Source organism: Nicotiana tomentosiformis, chromosome 4 (genome assembly GCF_000390325.3).
Source record: "Nicotiana tomentosiformis chromosome 4, ASM39032v3, whole genome shotgun sequence".
Classification (NCBI taxonomy): Eukaryota; Viridiplantae; Streptophyta; class Magnoliopsida; order Solanales; family Solanaceae; genus Nicotiana; species Nicotiana tomentosiformis.
Window position 1 is genome coordinate 103209880 of NC_090815.1, and position 14553 is coordinate 103224432.

General features: G+C 36.9%; 1 protein-coding gene across 1 annotated transcript; it reads left to right on the plus strand.

Moving 5' to 3' along the window:
• Positions 1–10094: 10094 nt before the first annotated feature.
• LOC104110636 (protein PHOSPHATE-INDUCED 1) lies at positions 10095–11428 on the plus strand. Its single transcript, XM_009620163.4, has one exon. The coding sequence runs from the start codon at positions 10348–10350 to the stop codon at positions 11287–11289; it is 942 nt and encodes a 313-aa protein (XP_009618458.1). The 5' UTR covers positions 10095–10347; the 3' UTR covers positions 11290–11428.
• The last annotated feature ends 3125 nt before the right edge of the window (positions 11429–14553 follow it).

Sequence of the window (14553 nt, forward strand, 5' to 3'; positions counted from 1 at the left end):
CTTGCATGTGTTCGAAGCTCTTCCCAAGAAAGTCTTGACGTAATTTTTCAAGTTCTTTACAAGTATCTCAAAAAGATTTAATAGTATCTTAATAAGAAGCCTTGGTTTCTAAAAGTATGTAGCTCGCGCATGACGTATACATTATGCAAACACGGTATTAGATTTGTCCTAAGAAATGTAAACTCAGTACCATAATCTTGATCTAATAGCTGCAATTTCTTAATGCACGACTTCAGATGAAAGTTACCAGGGACGGTGGACCTTGGAGTTGCTTATGGTGACGGGATATATATTAATACATTCGTCTCAATTTATACGACACGGTTTGACTAGGCATTATTTAAGAAAAAATTGGAAAACTTTTGAAATTAAACTGGTGATCCAAAGCTTATCGTAGGTATTTGTATGAATATAATTCATTTCATTAATAAAATGAGGATTTTAAAGTTAAATTATTTTTTAATTATAGAAATATAACTAATTGTTTTTTTGCCATATAAATTGCCTCTAATTTTTTGGGGGTGGATTTATGGAGTCCAAATAAATCTCCTTTTAAATAAACCAATTTTCTATTGCACAACTCGATTTGAAAATCCCGAAATATAAAATTTTCTTTTCGTTTTTTGAGTTTCACTGAAAGTTAGAATTGCTATGAAAGTGCACTGAATCTGGGCATTATGGGCATCTAGTGTTTGGCTGCTTCCCCATACTCTTGAGGGGTCCTTTTTTCTTCCACTCTTTTCCAACACTTCTTTTAATGTTCTGTCTTTCTCTTTCAAGTAAGGAAAATGGCATATCCTCTTCTTAAAGTTATGGGTAGTAAATAAGGCCATACCATAGCAAAATTCCATAAATTTTTGATACACTATCCATCTTTGCATTTGAGTTGACTAATGAACTAGTTCCGTGCTTATTCTTTTTCAACATTAATTTTCTCGCACGATCCCTGCATGTACTCCAATTTTTGGCGTGGATTGGGACCGATAGCCTCTACTCATAACCATTTACTTTAATTCTTGAGCAACCGATAGCCTCTACTTATTGGTTGGCATAGCTTTTAGTATAAAATGCAAAATATATATATAAATAAAAAAAAATATGTCAAAAGCCTAAATGTCCAGTCTTTGTGACAACAAGTATTCGAATTTTGCAATATAATTATATATAACATGTCCAAATAAAAGAGTGAGTAAGAAGTCCTAATATTTGTATGTATATAGTAATATATATATTTGCTTGCAGATCAAGATTGAGAAGCCCACTCGTGTACTATTCTACGGAGAGGCATACGCCATTTATTTTCTACGCTATGTTTGCTAATAGGAAATGAAACCAGACAGCTTTGATTTGTACCAACACACAGAAACACTCTTCAGACACGTACGCACTGGTTTTCTTCGATATTATAAGCCTCTTGCTTTAATATTTCCCTTTTCTTTTGATTCAAAAGAGAAATGCATTTTCAATGTATATGATTAAGTAATAACGTTACAGTGCAATTGTAGCCAGAGGCGAAGCTAGCTAGAAAGCTAAAGTTCACGAATTTGTGATTTTAACCCTTTTAAGTTATTGATTTTAATTTTTAAATTGATAATTAATCTATACATATTTAATGAATTAATTTCTTATTTAAAACAAATAAACTGCATTGGCCCAACTGTAACCTAAACTCTTGCTCTGGCTTAATTATAGCTTTGCCACTAGTCATTTGCAATTGGTGCGCCTTGAACTAGTCACCATTTATAACTATTAAAACTCATCGCCAACTCGTCATGAAGCTTATCCAAATGTCTTGTAAAAGAAAAGGTGTTACTTGGGGCAGCCTAGTACTTTGACCAGCCTAGTACTTTGATAGGTTCCTCCCCCTACCATATTCCACTCTTGATATATATATATAAAGAAGTCAAAACCTACATGTAGTTATAGCTAGATGTGATTAATGAAGCTTGAAGTCAAACATCTGAGGTATTATAAAATATAGTATTATGTCTATTATCTTCCCTTCCATGAACTTTCATTCACGAGAATTCTACACACAAAGTCATAGATTCTAAATAGAGGCACAGTAGTGCAGGTCCTCTTTACGTATTCAAATGAAAAACAGCATATTTAATGCATGCATGTCCAACCCTTACATAGCAATATCAAGTTCCAAAATCGACAAGGCCACTCGTGCAGTCTACATATCTAAGCAACTATATTTCTAAGCTAAGTTTGCTAGTAAGAAAAGAAACAAGAAAGTTTTAGTCGGACAGAAAAAAACTCTTCTTTTTTCCACCCTTCTTTATGTACAAACAGAAACACATCTTTGATTAGACCACAGATTTAGCCATTGCAAGTGGAGGAAGAACCAGAATTTGACTTCTAACATTAACAACTCATCACAATGTTGGGATAAAGTTGGTTAGGAAATTCTTAAAGCTTATGTGGTGCAGGGTTTCGATCGCCTAAAATTCCAATAAAGAAAGGCAAATACATCAGATAGTGTATGGAGTTCAACTTCTATATGCTAAGTTCTATTTTAAAATTTATTTATGATATTAAGTCACTGTGAAAGATGATTACAGGTAATTATTTAAAACAAGTGGAATTAATAACTTGAAATTAAAATAAGGCAAATGTATCATCTTCTTTACATGAGAATAAATTGCACCAATAGTGTAAAATTCATTGTAGTACTGTCAGTGGATATACGTGAAAATTTCTATTAGTTATATTCATAAGCAAAATGATTGTTTGATCATTTCGACTACCGGCCATTAGATGAATGGAGATGAATATTGATAATTTTATGGATAACAATTAATTACCAGATTACCATTAGATGTCTGTACTGTTCCCTGGATAGTTAATACTCTCTTGCTTAAATTATCTGATTTATTAGGATTAAATTTTAGAGAAATTAAATTTTGATAGTAATAAGTTAAGCCAACAAAATTATAGGTTGTAAGTTTCATTTCAATAAGAAGTTTAAAACTGTAAAATTTTAGTAAAGGTGAAAAAGTGTAGGTCATTTATACTATACTTTTTGTTAGGCAAAACAAATCGCAATTCACTTTTACAGGAGTAACGTAATACTTTAGGGCTAAATTAAAATAGAAGCTCCACAACTTGATAGACGAATTCGTGTGATGCATCAGGCTTGAGCAAAGTTACCGATTTTATTAATTTTAATTTCCTTAATACAATGGTTTTGCTCTTATAATTAGTTAAAGCAGAATTTACAACACGGTTCTATGTGTAGGGTGTGCGAACAACTGGAAGATTAAAAATAAATATGTTACATATATAAGTGTAAGGATACTTTTAAGTGACTTTTCGATGAAAATTGTACGAACTTGCCCAAATAAAACATTATCACATCATAAAAGAATATTTAGGTAACTCAAACCAACGTTATGTCTGGGTCACACTAGTGCTCAGAAGCAAGATGTTTTAACTTAACATGTTGTGTAGTTAAAAAAAATGAAGAAGACCAGACGAAGCTAGCTAAAAATTGCAGAGATATAATGTATGCTAGGGAAGGTATAAGGCAAAGTAAACGATATTCCCTCCTTGGATCCCTCTATGCATGAACTGTATTTTCTCCATTCAAAACTGACATTTTCTTGTATTTAACTCAATTAGTTTGACAATAGAAGGTCTTCTTCATGTGCTTAGCTGGAATAGAAAGTTATATTAGGATATCTTACACTAGGGATACTTCAATCCAGTTGCTCAAACTATATGAAGCTAAAAATTCCATAATTATTGAGTTTTTCCAGAACTTTATTGTGTAGATATAGTCAAAAAGTTCCTAAATTCTTGGACCATTTACAGCTAAGATGCTGCTGGAGATGATAATCAAGCAGCAGTAGTAAAAAATTTAAGTTTCAATTCAAAGTCGTAGACCTTTTAGTTTTCTATAGTTTTATTGCTGATCCTTTTTTTTATCCTTTTAATTTTTATACTAGTTAATCTTGGTATAGACCAAAGATTATCAAAGGCTCCATCGTCTTTGCAGCCAAAAACATAAAAATTTGTTTAGTTAGCTAAGTATGAGGTAAGCAATGTTCACGAATAATGAAACAGCGGCATTTTAGTACTTAGAATACTGTTATCCATAGCTGGAAATATTTTTTTAGAAGAAAATAAATTAAACATCCGTGAGACACGCTGATCTTAGCTAAGGAGTCACAGTTACCGGGGTTTTAGGGCATTGCAAGTAGACACATAATAGTCTTATTTATATATTCTTAATTACTTTGTAGAACTCCACGTATTATTTATTCCAGCTCGTGAATTTATGCATCTTTCTTGTTTTAAAGACGGATCCAAAATTTAAAGTTTATGTATTTTTGAATCACATAATCCTTTTCGTTCAGAAGTGGTTTCAAAATTCTAAATTTATGAATTTTAAATTCTCGAACATGACAGCTTACCGGATTGGAGATAGATTTGGAAGAATGAATTTATGACTTGTGTGAATCGTCAGTTTTGGTTTTCAGGTTATTCGCAATTGACTTGGAAGAATGAATTTCGTGTTTGAAGCTTTAAGTTGGAAGAGTTGACCAAGTTTGACCTTTGTGAATTTGACCCCGAAACGGAGTTTTAATGGTCTTGTTAGGTTCGAGTGGTGATCTTGGACTTGGGTGTATGCTCGGATTTGCATTTGGATATTTTTTGAAGGATTCAGCACTAATTAGCGAAAGTTGGAAATTTAAAGATTTGAAAAGTCCATAAGTTTGATCGGGAGTTGACTTTGATGATATCGGGTTCGGATTGTGGTTTCAGGAATTGGAATAGCTTCTTTATGTCATTAGGACTTGTGTGCAAAATTTGAGTTCATTCCGGATTGATTTGATAAGTTTCGGCGCAAGTTTTGGAAGTTGGAAGTTCAAAATTCATTTAAGTTTGAATTGGGGTGAGATTCATCGTTTCGATATTGTTTTGTGTGATTTGAGGCCTCGAGTAGGTCCATATTATGTTGTGAGACTTGTGATATATTTGGATGGGGTTCCGAGTGGCTCGGGTGAGTTACGGACGTGGTTCACATAATTTTTCCTCTTGTTGCATTGCTGAAAATTTCTGGTACTAGTGAGCCGCATCTGCGGAGTCTTAGTTGCAGAAGAGACTTCGCAGATGCGGGTTGTCCATCGTAGAAGCGAGAAGAGGTTGGGTGAGGAAGATCGCTGAAGCGGAGGATTTTAGCGCATGTGCGGATGCGCAGGTGCGATGAATTGGAGCGCAGGCGCGAAGGTCTTCGCAGAAGTAGAGTTTTGTTACCACAGGTGCGAGGGGTACTGGGCCAAGCTGTTTTCGCAGAAGCGAAGAATTGTACAGCAGAAGCGGGGGTCATAGATGCGACAGTGTGACCGCATATGCGGAAATGCTGGGCAGAACTATATTTTTGAAGTCTTGGTTCTTTTTCATCATTTTCGGATTTGGGAGCTCGGTTTGGGTGACTTGGGAGAGGAATTTTACCATGTGAATTGGGGTAAGCATTCTTGACTCACTTTTGAATATATTTCATGAATCTATCCTCGTTTTTGCTATTTTTGTTGATGATTTCAAAAGAGAGGGGGGGGGGGGGGGGGGGGGTTGTCTAAAGTTTCATAGAATGAATTTTTGAGTTTTGAACGTCCATTCAGAGTAAGATTTGAGTGAAACTAGTATGGTTGGACTCGTAATTGAATGGGTATATCGAATTTTGTGAGTTTTGTCGGATTCCGAGGTACGAACCCGGGTTTGCCTTTTTGGTCGCTTTTGGGCTTTTGATTAAAGATTCGACTTTGGGTTTGTTTCCTTTGGCATTATTTGATGTATTCAAGTTGATTTTGGCTAGTTTCGAGCCATTCAGAGGTCATTACTCGCGGGATGGCATTTTTGGAGCATCGTTTGGCTTGCTTAGTGTTGGATTTGGCTTGTTCGAGGTAAGTAACACTTCTAAATTTGGTGTTGAAGGTATGAAACCCCGAATTACGTATTATGTGATTGATGTTGGGGTGACGCGCATGCTAGGTGACGGGCGTGTGGGTGTGCATCGTGTGAGTTGTGATTTAGTCGATTCCATGGAACTGTGTAACTATCTTATCTGAACATTTTTACTGTACTCTATGTGTTAGAGCACTTGAGGTGTAATTTACGCTAGAAATCATGTTTAGGCTATATATTGGTACTATTAGGACCTACTGAAGTCTTCCCCACTGTTGAGTTATTTATTTACATTACAATTACATTCTCAGTCCTACACATTCCTTTGCATAATATATCTCAGTCTCTGATACATCACATCATCATTTTGGGCTAATTTTCATGACATTGTGAGTCTGAGAGACTGGGGAGATTGATGACTGAGTGAGGCCGAGGGCCTCATTGTGATAATATTAATACTATAGCACGTGAGTTATCCGTGTGGATCCAGATATTGATACTATAGCACGTGAGTTGTCCGTGCGGATCCAGATATTGATATTGTAGCACATGAGTTGTTCGTGCGGTTGATCGAACTGCTCGCCGCGGCATGTATTATTGATTCATACCATGATTGGCTTATTAAAGCGCTTGGGCTGGATCTGCCCCTCCAGAGTCTGCACATCTATAATGAGCGCAGTTGTTATTGATTTATTTGGGCCGGATCTGCCCTGGGCTGGATCTGCCATGTTCAATGCTGAGTGACTGAGTGCATCGAGTGATTGAGCGTGATGAGTGAATAGTATGAGACAGTGGGATCTAGTACTCTGAGAGTGTGAGTACACGAGTTTATCGCTATGATGCATTGCATTTGACATGCATACTTGACATACATGCATAGCGATGTATTTTCTCACGCTACACGATTTTGGTGACACTCATGATTTAACGTGCACATTGACATGTAGGCATAGAAATGTACTTTCCTCATGCCATATGATAATGAGACTTCTTAACTGTTGTTGAAAGTTTTTGGGAAAAATTTGAGTTTTCAAACTTACTCATATTTTTAGTGTTTCCGGTGAAAGATTTGGGATTTACTATTATACTTGTAAAGCATGTCTATTTTCCGTAATTGTGAACGAGTTGAGCATCATATATGTGAGTTATTTCTTGTACCATTATTATTATATTGTTATGAACTGTTGCTGATTATTGGAGTTATAATGTGACCCTTATCTTAGCTCGTCACTAATTTCAACCTAATGTTAGGTTTGTTACTTATTGAGTACATGAGGTCGGTTGTACTCATACTACACTTCTGCACCTTGCGTGCAAATGTTGGTTGGTGATGTTGCTGCATACGGCGAGAGCTGGATCTGAAGAAGTACCTGTGTTCCAGTTATGGCTATCACTTGTCCTTGGTAGCATTAGATATGAATTCTGTTCATTTACATTTCAAACAGATGTTGTAATTATTTCAATTGAGTCTTGTAAAAATCTAAATCTTAGAAGCTCATGATTTGTGCTAACAGTCCTTGTAAAATTATTTGTATAAAAGCAGTTGTATTATCATTTCTTCGCTTAACAAATCTCATTAAATTGAATAATTGTTAATTGGCTTACCTAGCGGGATGATTTAGGTGCCGTCACGACTAGTTGGATTTTGGATCGTGACAAAATTGCCCGTAAAGTTTCTGTGACTGTTCCGTTGTGAACTATTTCTATTGGAGTAGCTTTTATCTCATTTCAATACGCCGTTTACCCATTGATCTGTACCTGTTCAGCTGCCTAATTATGAATGATAGTTTAATTAATTAAAATAATTAATTAATTCCGATATATCTTAGTGATGGATGTGTCAGCTGACATGGTGTGCAATGTACCTGGCAACTAACAATTGTTAGGTGTGAAAATTTAAAGGTTTAAAATTAAAGAAGTTGAGCATTCTTGATTTGTGGAGTTCATTGGATGCGCACCTTTCTGGATAGTGTGCAGAAAATTAACATCTAGTTTATCCGTTCCATATATATATATATATGCATAATATAATATTCTAACCCCGTTACTTTATTGTGGGATTACAGAATACTTCCTTGAGAAACCAACATACAGTTACTAAAATTTTATAATTGGCTTAACTGCATTTTGTAATTTGATGAATAACCTAAGGAGATCATTTTTGGACGTAAAATGCTTTTATTTTGAATTTATTCATGTAAAATGTTTAATATACTCCGTAATGTACTAAGTTGATATACTCTAAAGTTCGATTGGGTGTGATTGTTTATTGAAATAAATCTGTAAAGATAAAAATTGCAAGAAATACAAATAGTAACTGCTAGCAATCACCCCATAGTGTTATGCCTAGACCAAATTTTAAGCCGTAAAATTAATAAAGAATATTTTTTAAAAGGCGAATATGTATATTTTATTATGAAGGTCTTTGAATTAATTTCTGTTCCTTAAAATGAGTTATTGGACCTATAATTCATTCTGGTCTTACAAACAACCTTCTGCCTGTTTTTATTTACATGTGTTGAAGTTGGTCATTTTCAGCTATAGCTTCTCCTTCTATTGCATAAAGTAAGTGGGTTAAAGTGATAAATGGTTCTCACTTCCCATTAGATTTCAGTAGTTGTCCTTTAATATCACTTATGAAGGGTCTTAATAACGTAGGAAGCACATCACATATACGAGAGTAATTTCATGAAGATTTCTAGTTGTGACACCCCGGACGAATTCCACGCCGATAAAATACGGGATGATGCTGAGTATATAAGTAAACAAGTCTTAAACCTTAGTGATGTGTTTTTAAAGTCATGCGAGCCTAGACTCAACAGACAATAACACAAGTGGACTGGACCATTGAGAAATCTAATGGTCAACTGAGTTTAGGTGAATCTCACATATTTGAGAATGTGGTGGAGCAAATCTCAACGAGGATGCTGATTCTCTAGAGGGTATATGTAACACCGTAGAGAATCCTATACCGATAAAACATTGGAAAAATGTAAGATATATAAGTAAACAATTCTTAAACTCTAATAACATATTCTAAAACTGTGCGCGCATAAGCCCAAAACAAACAATATTTCTAGTGGGTTGTGATAATATAGTAATTATTCTATAAAAATTATAACAAAAAGTCAGAATTCTTATGTTAAGTTTCATTTCCTCGATATCACTTCAAAAAACTCCACTATTTTGCTACTGATAGTGTGATTTTACGATTTCCTGTCTTGTTCTGTTTTTAAAATTACATAGCAAAGAAATGCACTGCTAAAGCAAAAGAGCGTAAAGCATAAAAGGTTAAAAAGAAAAAAAGAGAAGTGGATAAAAGCGTATTAAAATATAGAAAAAACAGTTGTCACGTGATTAGCTTGATCCAGCTGGATTATCAAATTTTCCAGCTCTCTTTCTTGGGCTGCAGCTATATATATCTCACGAGACTTGTGTGTGTCCACTAACTAGCTAGCCTAGGATGCTTCTCTGTTATTTGAAATTAATTAAATGGATAGGAAAAATAATATTACCACTACTGCTCTATCATTTTAAGAGATAGGTTTGGACCTTAACAAATCAGTGTAATAAGCTACAAATTTTACATCCCTATATCAGGAAAAATTCAAACTAATTAAATACTATTACTTTTTCGCTCTTGAATTCTTATCGTTAGGGACATGTTTTTATATTTTTACGTTGTAGATTAAATACAAAGTGTGCTTTTGATATGTTCCATATATTTGGACTAAAGAAATATTGTTAAGTTTTTATATTTAGTCATATATTGCCATATTTAAGAAATTACAAATGGAATATAATTATAAAGAGTTTTTCAAACAAGACTGTTCACTCACATTTCTCAATACTACTTTTGCCAGCTAGACTCTTTTTTTCTCGCCATATTTCCACACACGTTTCCCAATAACTGCCTCTTATTATCCAGCCTGTACCCAATAGCCTTTTATTTTCTTTTTCTCTAAGTAGCAGTAGCCTCAACGTCTAAAATTCTATACTTTCTAAATCCCCAACATACCCTCTGCATTTTTGGTCACTTGTGTTACTTTCATATGGACCTGCCCACCCACTTTTTGGAGAAAATAGAACTCTCTCAATGACTTTATGGACCAAAAGCATATGCTGTAACTAAGCTGTAATGTCTTTTGTTATCTACCTATCTAATTTTTCCTCCTCACCTAAAAGTGTAATGCGTTTGTTTTTAGCAAATGTCATTTTCTTAGCAAGCTCCTCCATGTCTCGTTTTAATGCATCTTCACAAGAAAATTTTAACATTTAAATAATATAACCCCAAATGGCTCTCTCACTGTCCTATATAAATACCTCCCATTCCTCACAGCTCATCTCATCCAAAACTCAAAACACTTCTCTTCTCACTCAGCTCCTCTCTTGCTCTACTCTAATACTTGTTTTAAACTTCTATAGAAACCAGTAATGGCTACTTCTCATTTCATTTTGACACTGTTTCTTGTGATTTCTTTCTGTAATGTGTGCTTTGCTTCAAGAAAGCTTACTGCTTTAGTCCAAGAACCAGAAAATCAGCTCTTGCAATACCACAAAGGTGCACTTCTTTTCGGCAAAATCTCTGTTAATCTGATTTGGTATGGCAAATTCAAGCCATCCCAAAGAGCAATAGTCTCTGATTTCATCACTTCCCTTTCTTCTTCAACTCCATCTAAAACCGATCCATCAGTAGCCAAATGGTGGAAGACCACAGAAAAATACTATCATCTCGCCAATTCCAAAAAATCCCTTTCACTCTATTTGGGCAAACAAGTGCTAGTCGAAAATTATTCCTTAGGAAAATCACTGACCCAGAAACAAATTGTACAATTGGCATCAAAGGGTGAACAAAAAGATGCCATTAACATTGTTTTGACCGCCTCTGATGTTGCAGTCGATGGGTTCTGTGTCAATCGCTGTGGAACTCATGGGTCTTCTAAAGGTGCTATTATTAGGGGCAAGACTTACAAATTTGCTTATATTTGGGTTGGTAACTCAGAGACTCAATGCGCCGGCTACTGCGCTTGGCCATTCCACCAGCCCATTTACGGACCACAGAGCCCACCCCTGGTTGCACCAAACAACGATGTGGGTGTTGACGGAATGGTGATTAACTTGGCTAGCTTATTGGCTGGGACCGCAACGAACCCATTTGGAAATGGTTACTACCAGGGAGAGGCGGATGCACCATTGGAAGCTGCATCTGCTTGTCCTGGTGTATATGCTAAAGGTGCTTACCCTGGCTATGCTGGGGATTTGTTGGTGGACAAAACTACAGGTGCAAGCTACAATGCACATGGTACAAACGGAAGGAAATACTTGCTTCCTGCTTTATACGATCCTTCTACATCTACATGTTCAACTTTGGTCTAGAAAATCGATCTCTGTAGACAAGAGGGTTACTGTTGCACACGAAGCTAATCTAGTGTAGTGAATACTGTAATTTTTGATTCATTCATTTGTTTGAGGCTTAAAATTAAAAGAGTAAATTGCTTCGGTTTGCTTTCACAAATATCTTTGTCCAATTCTTTTTATTCTCACTGCTTTCGGATTTTTTACTGTTTCATTGGGTAATTTACTTGAAAAGCGTATTTCTTAGAACAGTTGTATAGGGTAAAATATATCATACTAAATAATTGCATAAGCTAGAGCCGAAGGTAGAGGATACCTAAAATCGAAACAACTGTTCCATTTGATATCGAAAATGTTGATAAAGATCCAATAAATGTTTGTCATCCGATAGCATTTAATGAAGAATATTCTACAGTATTTATTACATTGCCCGCTACGAAGAATTTGTCATTCATACCCGCCATTACACATTTTTCAATGACCCTTCTAATTGACATTAAAAAATTACATGATCCTAAGACTTTGTTCTCTAAATGTAGCTATAAATAGTGAACTCTGTTATCATCGTAAATAACACGAATTTTCTGGTAAACTTACCCTTTAATATATTCAAAACTTTATACAATTTTATCTTCTTGCTTTTCGATTTCATCGTTGTTGTGCTCGAAAGCTCTGCTTCCAGAACTATTATTTCTGCTATTTCATTTTCATCTCAAGACTAAGTATTGCATATTTATTCAATTCTTGTATTATTTCAGGATCAAATTAATTTACTTGTCTAAAAACCACATATAAATTCAACTGTATCGTTTTACAGGTAAACAATTTGGCGCCTATCGTGGGGCCTAGACAGTCGTATAATTAAGTTCGTCCTTGCCACTTTTTACTAACGTGTTTTGATTATTTGTTCTTAGAAAAAAATCACGAAAATGGCACATAATGGTGTTAATAACACACAATCTTGAGGCCCAAGGAGACCATTCTCAGCACAAAGATTCAATCAGTGATACCCGTAATTAGGGAAACAATGTCACGCCAGTCCACGACAGGCGGTACCCGCGACATGTCGGTGCTTCCAATAATGCAAATGGACGATGTCGAGTTCCTCCCGGTGCTCCCGCATATCAAACAACGCAGAGGGTCAACAACAACACACCGAGGGGCGAGGTCAGCTTCGATGAGGCCATGGGAGGGGGTCCGGTCACAACAAAGAGAGCGATCCCTTCAAAAGCGATCTCTTACGGTTTATGAGGGAAGTGAACGCCCGCATGGATAAAATCCCGGGTGCACCACCGGTGCTGAATGGGCCGGACTAAAAGAAGTATACTAAGTTACCGTATAAATCAAGCGTGGCACATAATTAATCCCGAAGCGGTTTAAAATACCCGACATGCCGAAATATGATGGGACTTCAGACTCTTAGGAGCATATTACCACTTATACAATGACGGTGAAGGGAAACGATTTAGCTCCCCACGAGATTGAATCTGTTTTGCTGAAGAAATTCGGAGAGACTCTCACGAGGGGAGCCTTGGCATGGTATTCATTGTTGCCCGAGCATTCCATAGATTCCTATGAGATGCTCGCGAATTCAGAATTGCACAAGGTAGTCCGAGTTGCTACGAGAATTCATCACCCGGTTCCAAAAGGGAAGAATGTTGCTCCTGGCTGTTCCGGATGAATAGGCCACTAAAGCATTCACCAAAAGTCTGAATCCGAGAAGTTCTGATGCTTCCCAAAAATTGAAGGAAAGATTGCTTGAGTTCCAAGCAACGACTTGAGCAAATATTCACAACCAGTACAAGTCCAAGATCAGGATTGAAGATTATCAGATTGGCTTCCCGGCATCGGCAAAAGGCCGGAAGAAAAATAAAGAAAAATCAAAAGATGATTTCGACACAGATAGACGGTCTTTGAGGGGCTGATTTTTGCCTTACGAACGGGCCGAAAGACATGGCAGAGGTTTTCGGTCGGCAGACAGGTTCGTTACCGACAGAAGAACTTATCGCGGTTGGAAAAACAGATCATTACAGGACAAAGAAACGTCAGGTTCTCGAGATCCTTCCTATCCCAGGCTATCATAATGCAACTTCAACGTCAGTGTAGTAGAGTTGGTATCGGCTATGAGGAACATTAAAGAAGCACGGTTCCTGAAGCCGATAAGGTCTGATCCGAGCCAGAGGGACCCCAATTTGTGGTGCAAATACCACGGTGCGAATGGCCACTGGACTAGGGACTGTTGACATCTGCGTGAAGAGGTGGTGACACTACTGAAAAATGGCCATCTGAGGGAATTCTTAAGTGACCGGGAGAAAAACAATTACGGTCGTAACTATCATAACGCGGAGCCCTCGAAAATAAGAGAAGATCCACCGCTCCAGACAATCAACATAATCTTTCGGGGGAACGAGATCAACGGGGTTACCTTCTCGGCAGCAAAGAAGACGAAGGTATCAGTAACCCATAGCAAGAGACTCCGGGAAGTCACTGAAGACTACATCACTTTCACGGAGGAGGACGCAGACGGACTTGCTACCGCACAACGACACATTGGTAATTTCATTAAATGTACTAGATTTGAAAATCAAACGTGTTCTAGTGGATCCAGGATGTTCGGCCAATATCATACAATGGAGGATATTGGAGCAAGCCAAACTTATCGGAAGCATCATTCCGGCTACAAAACTCCTCGCTGGATTCAACCTCGCAAGCGTGACAACCCGAGGAGAGATCCTGCTACCCACGAATGCCAAAAGGGTGATAAAGACGACCCTTTTCGAAGTTGTGGACAGTGATATGGGTTATAACATTATTTTGGGAAGACCATGGTTGCACGAGATGAAAGCTGTGCCTTCAACATATCATCAGTTGCTAAAATTTCCAACTCCCGAGGGGATTAAGCAGATTAAGAGTGATCAACCGACGACAAAGGAGATGAATGTGATTACGATGTCCAGTAGCAAAGGGATGGATCATGCGACATAGCAATTACAGGAACCGGCGCCTGCTCCTCAATCAAGTGAAGTTAACCTGGGAAAGAAGCATCAGAATCTTATCAGGTGCCAAGATACTTCCAGGTACCAGAAGAGACGGACGCAATGAAGTCTACAACGGAAGACCTTGAGCAAGTTGCATTATTTCAAAAGTTCTTGGAGATGAAATTCCACTTGGGGACATGACTGCACCCCGAGCTTAGGTCTGGGTTTATTGAATTTATTAAATTTAATGCCGATTGTTTTGCATGGTCGCATGCGGATATGCCAGGTATCCCGACGAAAGTGACCG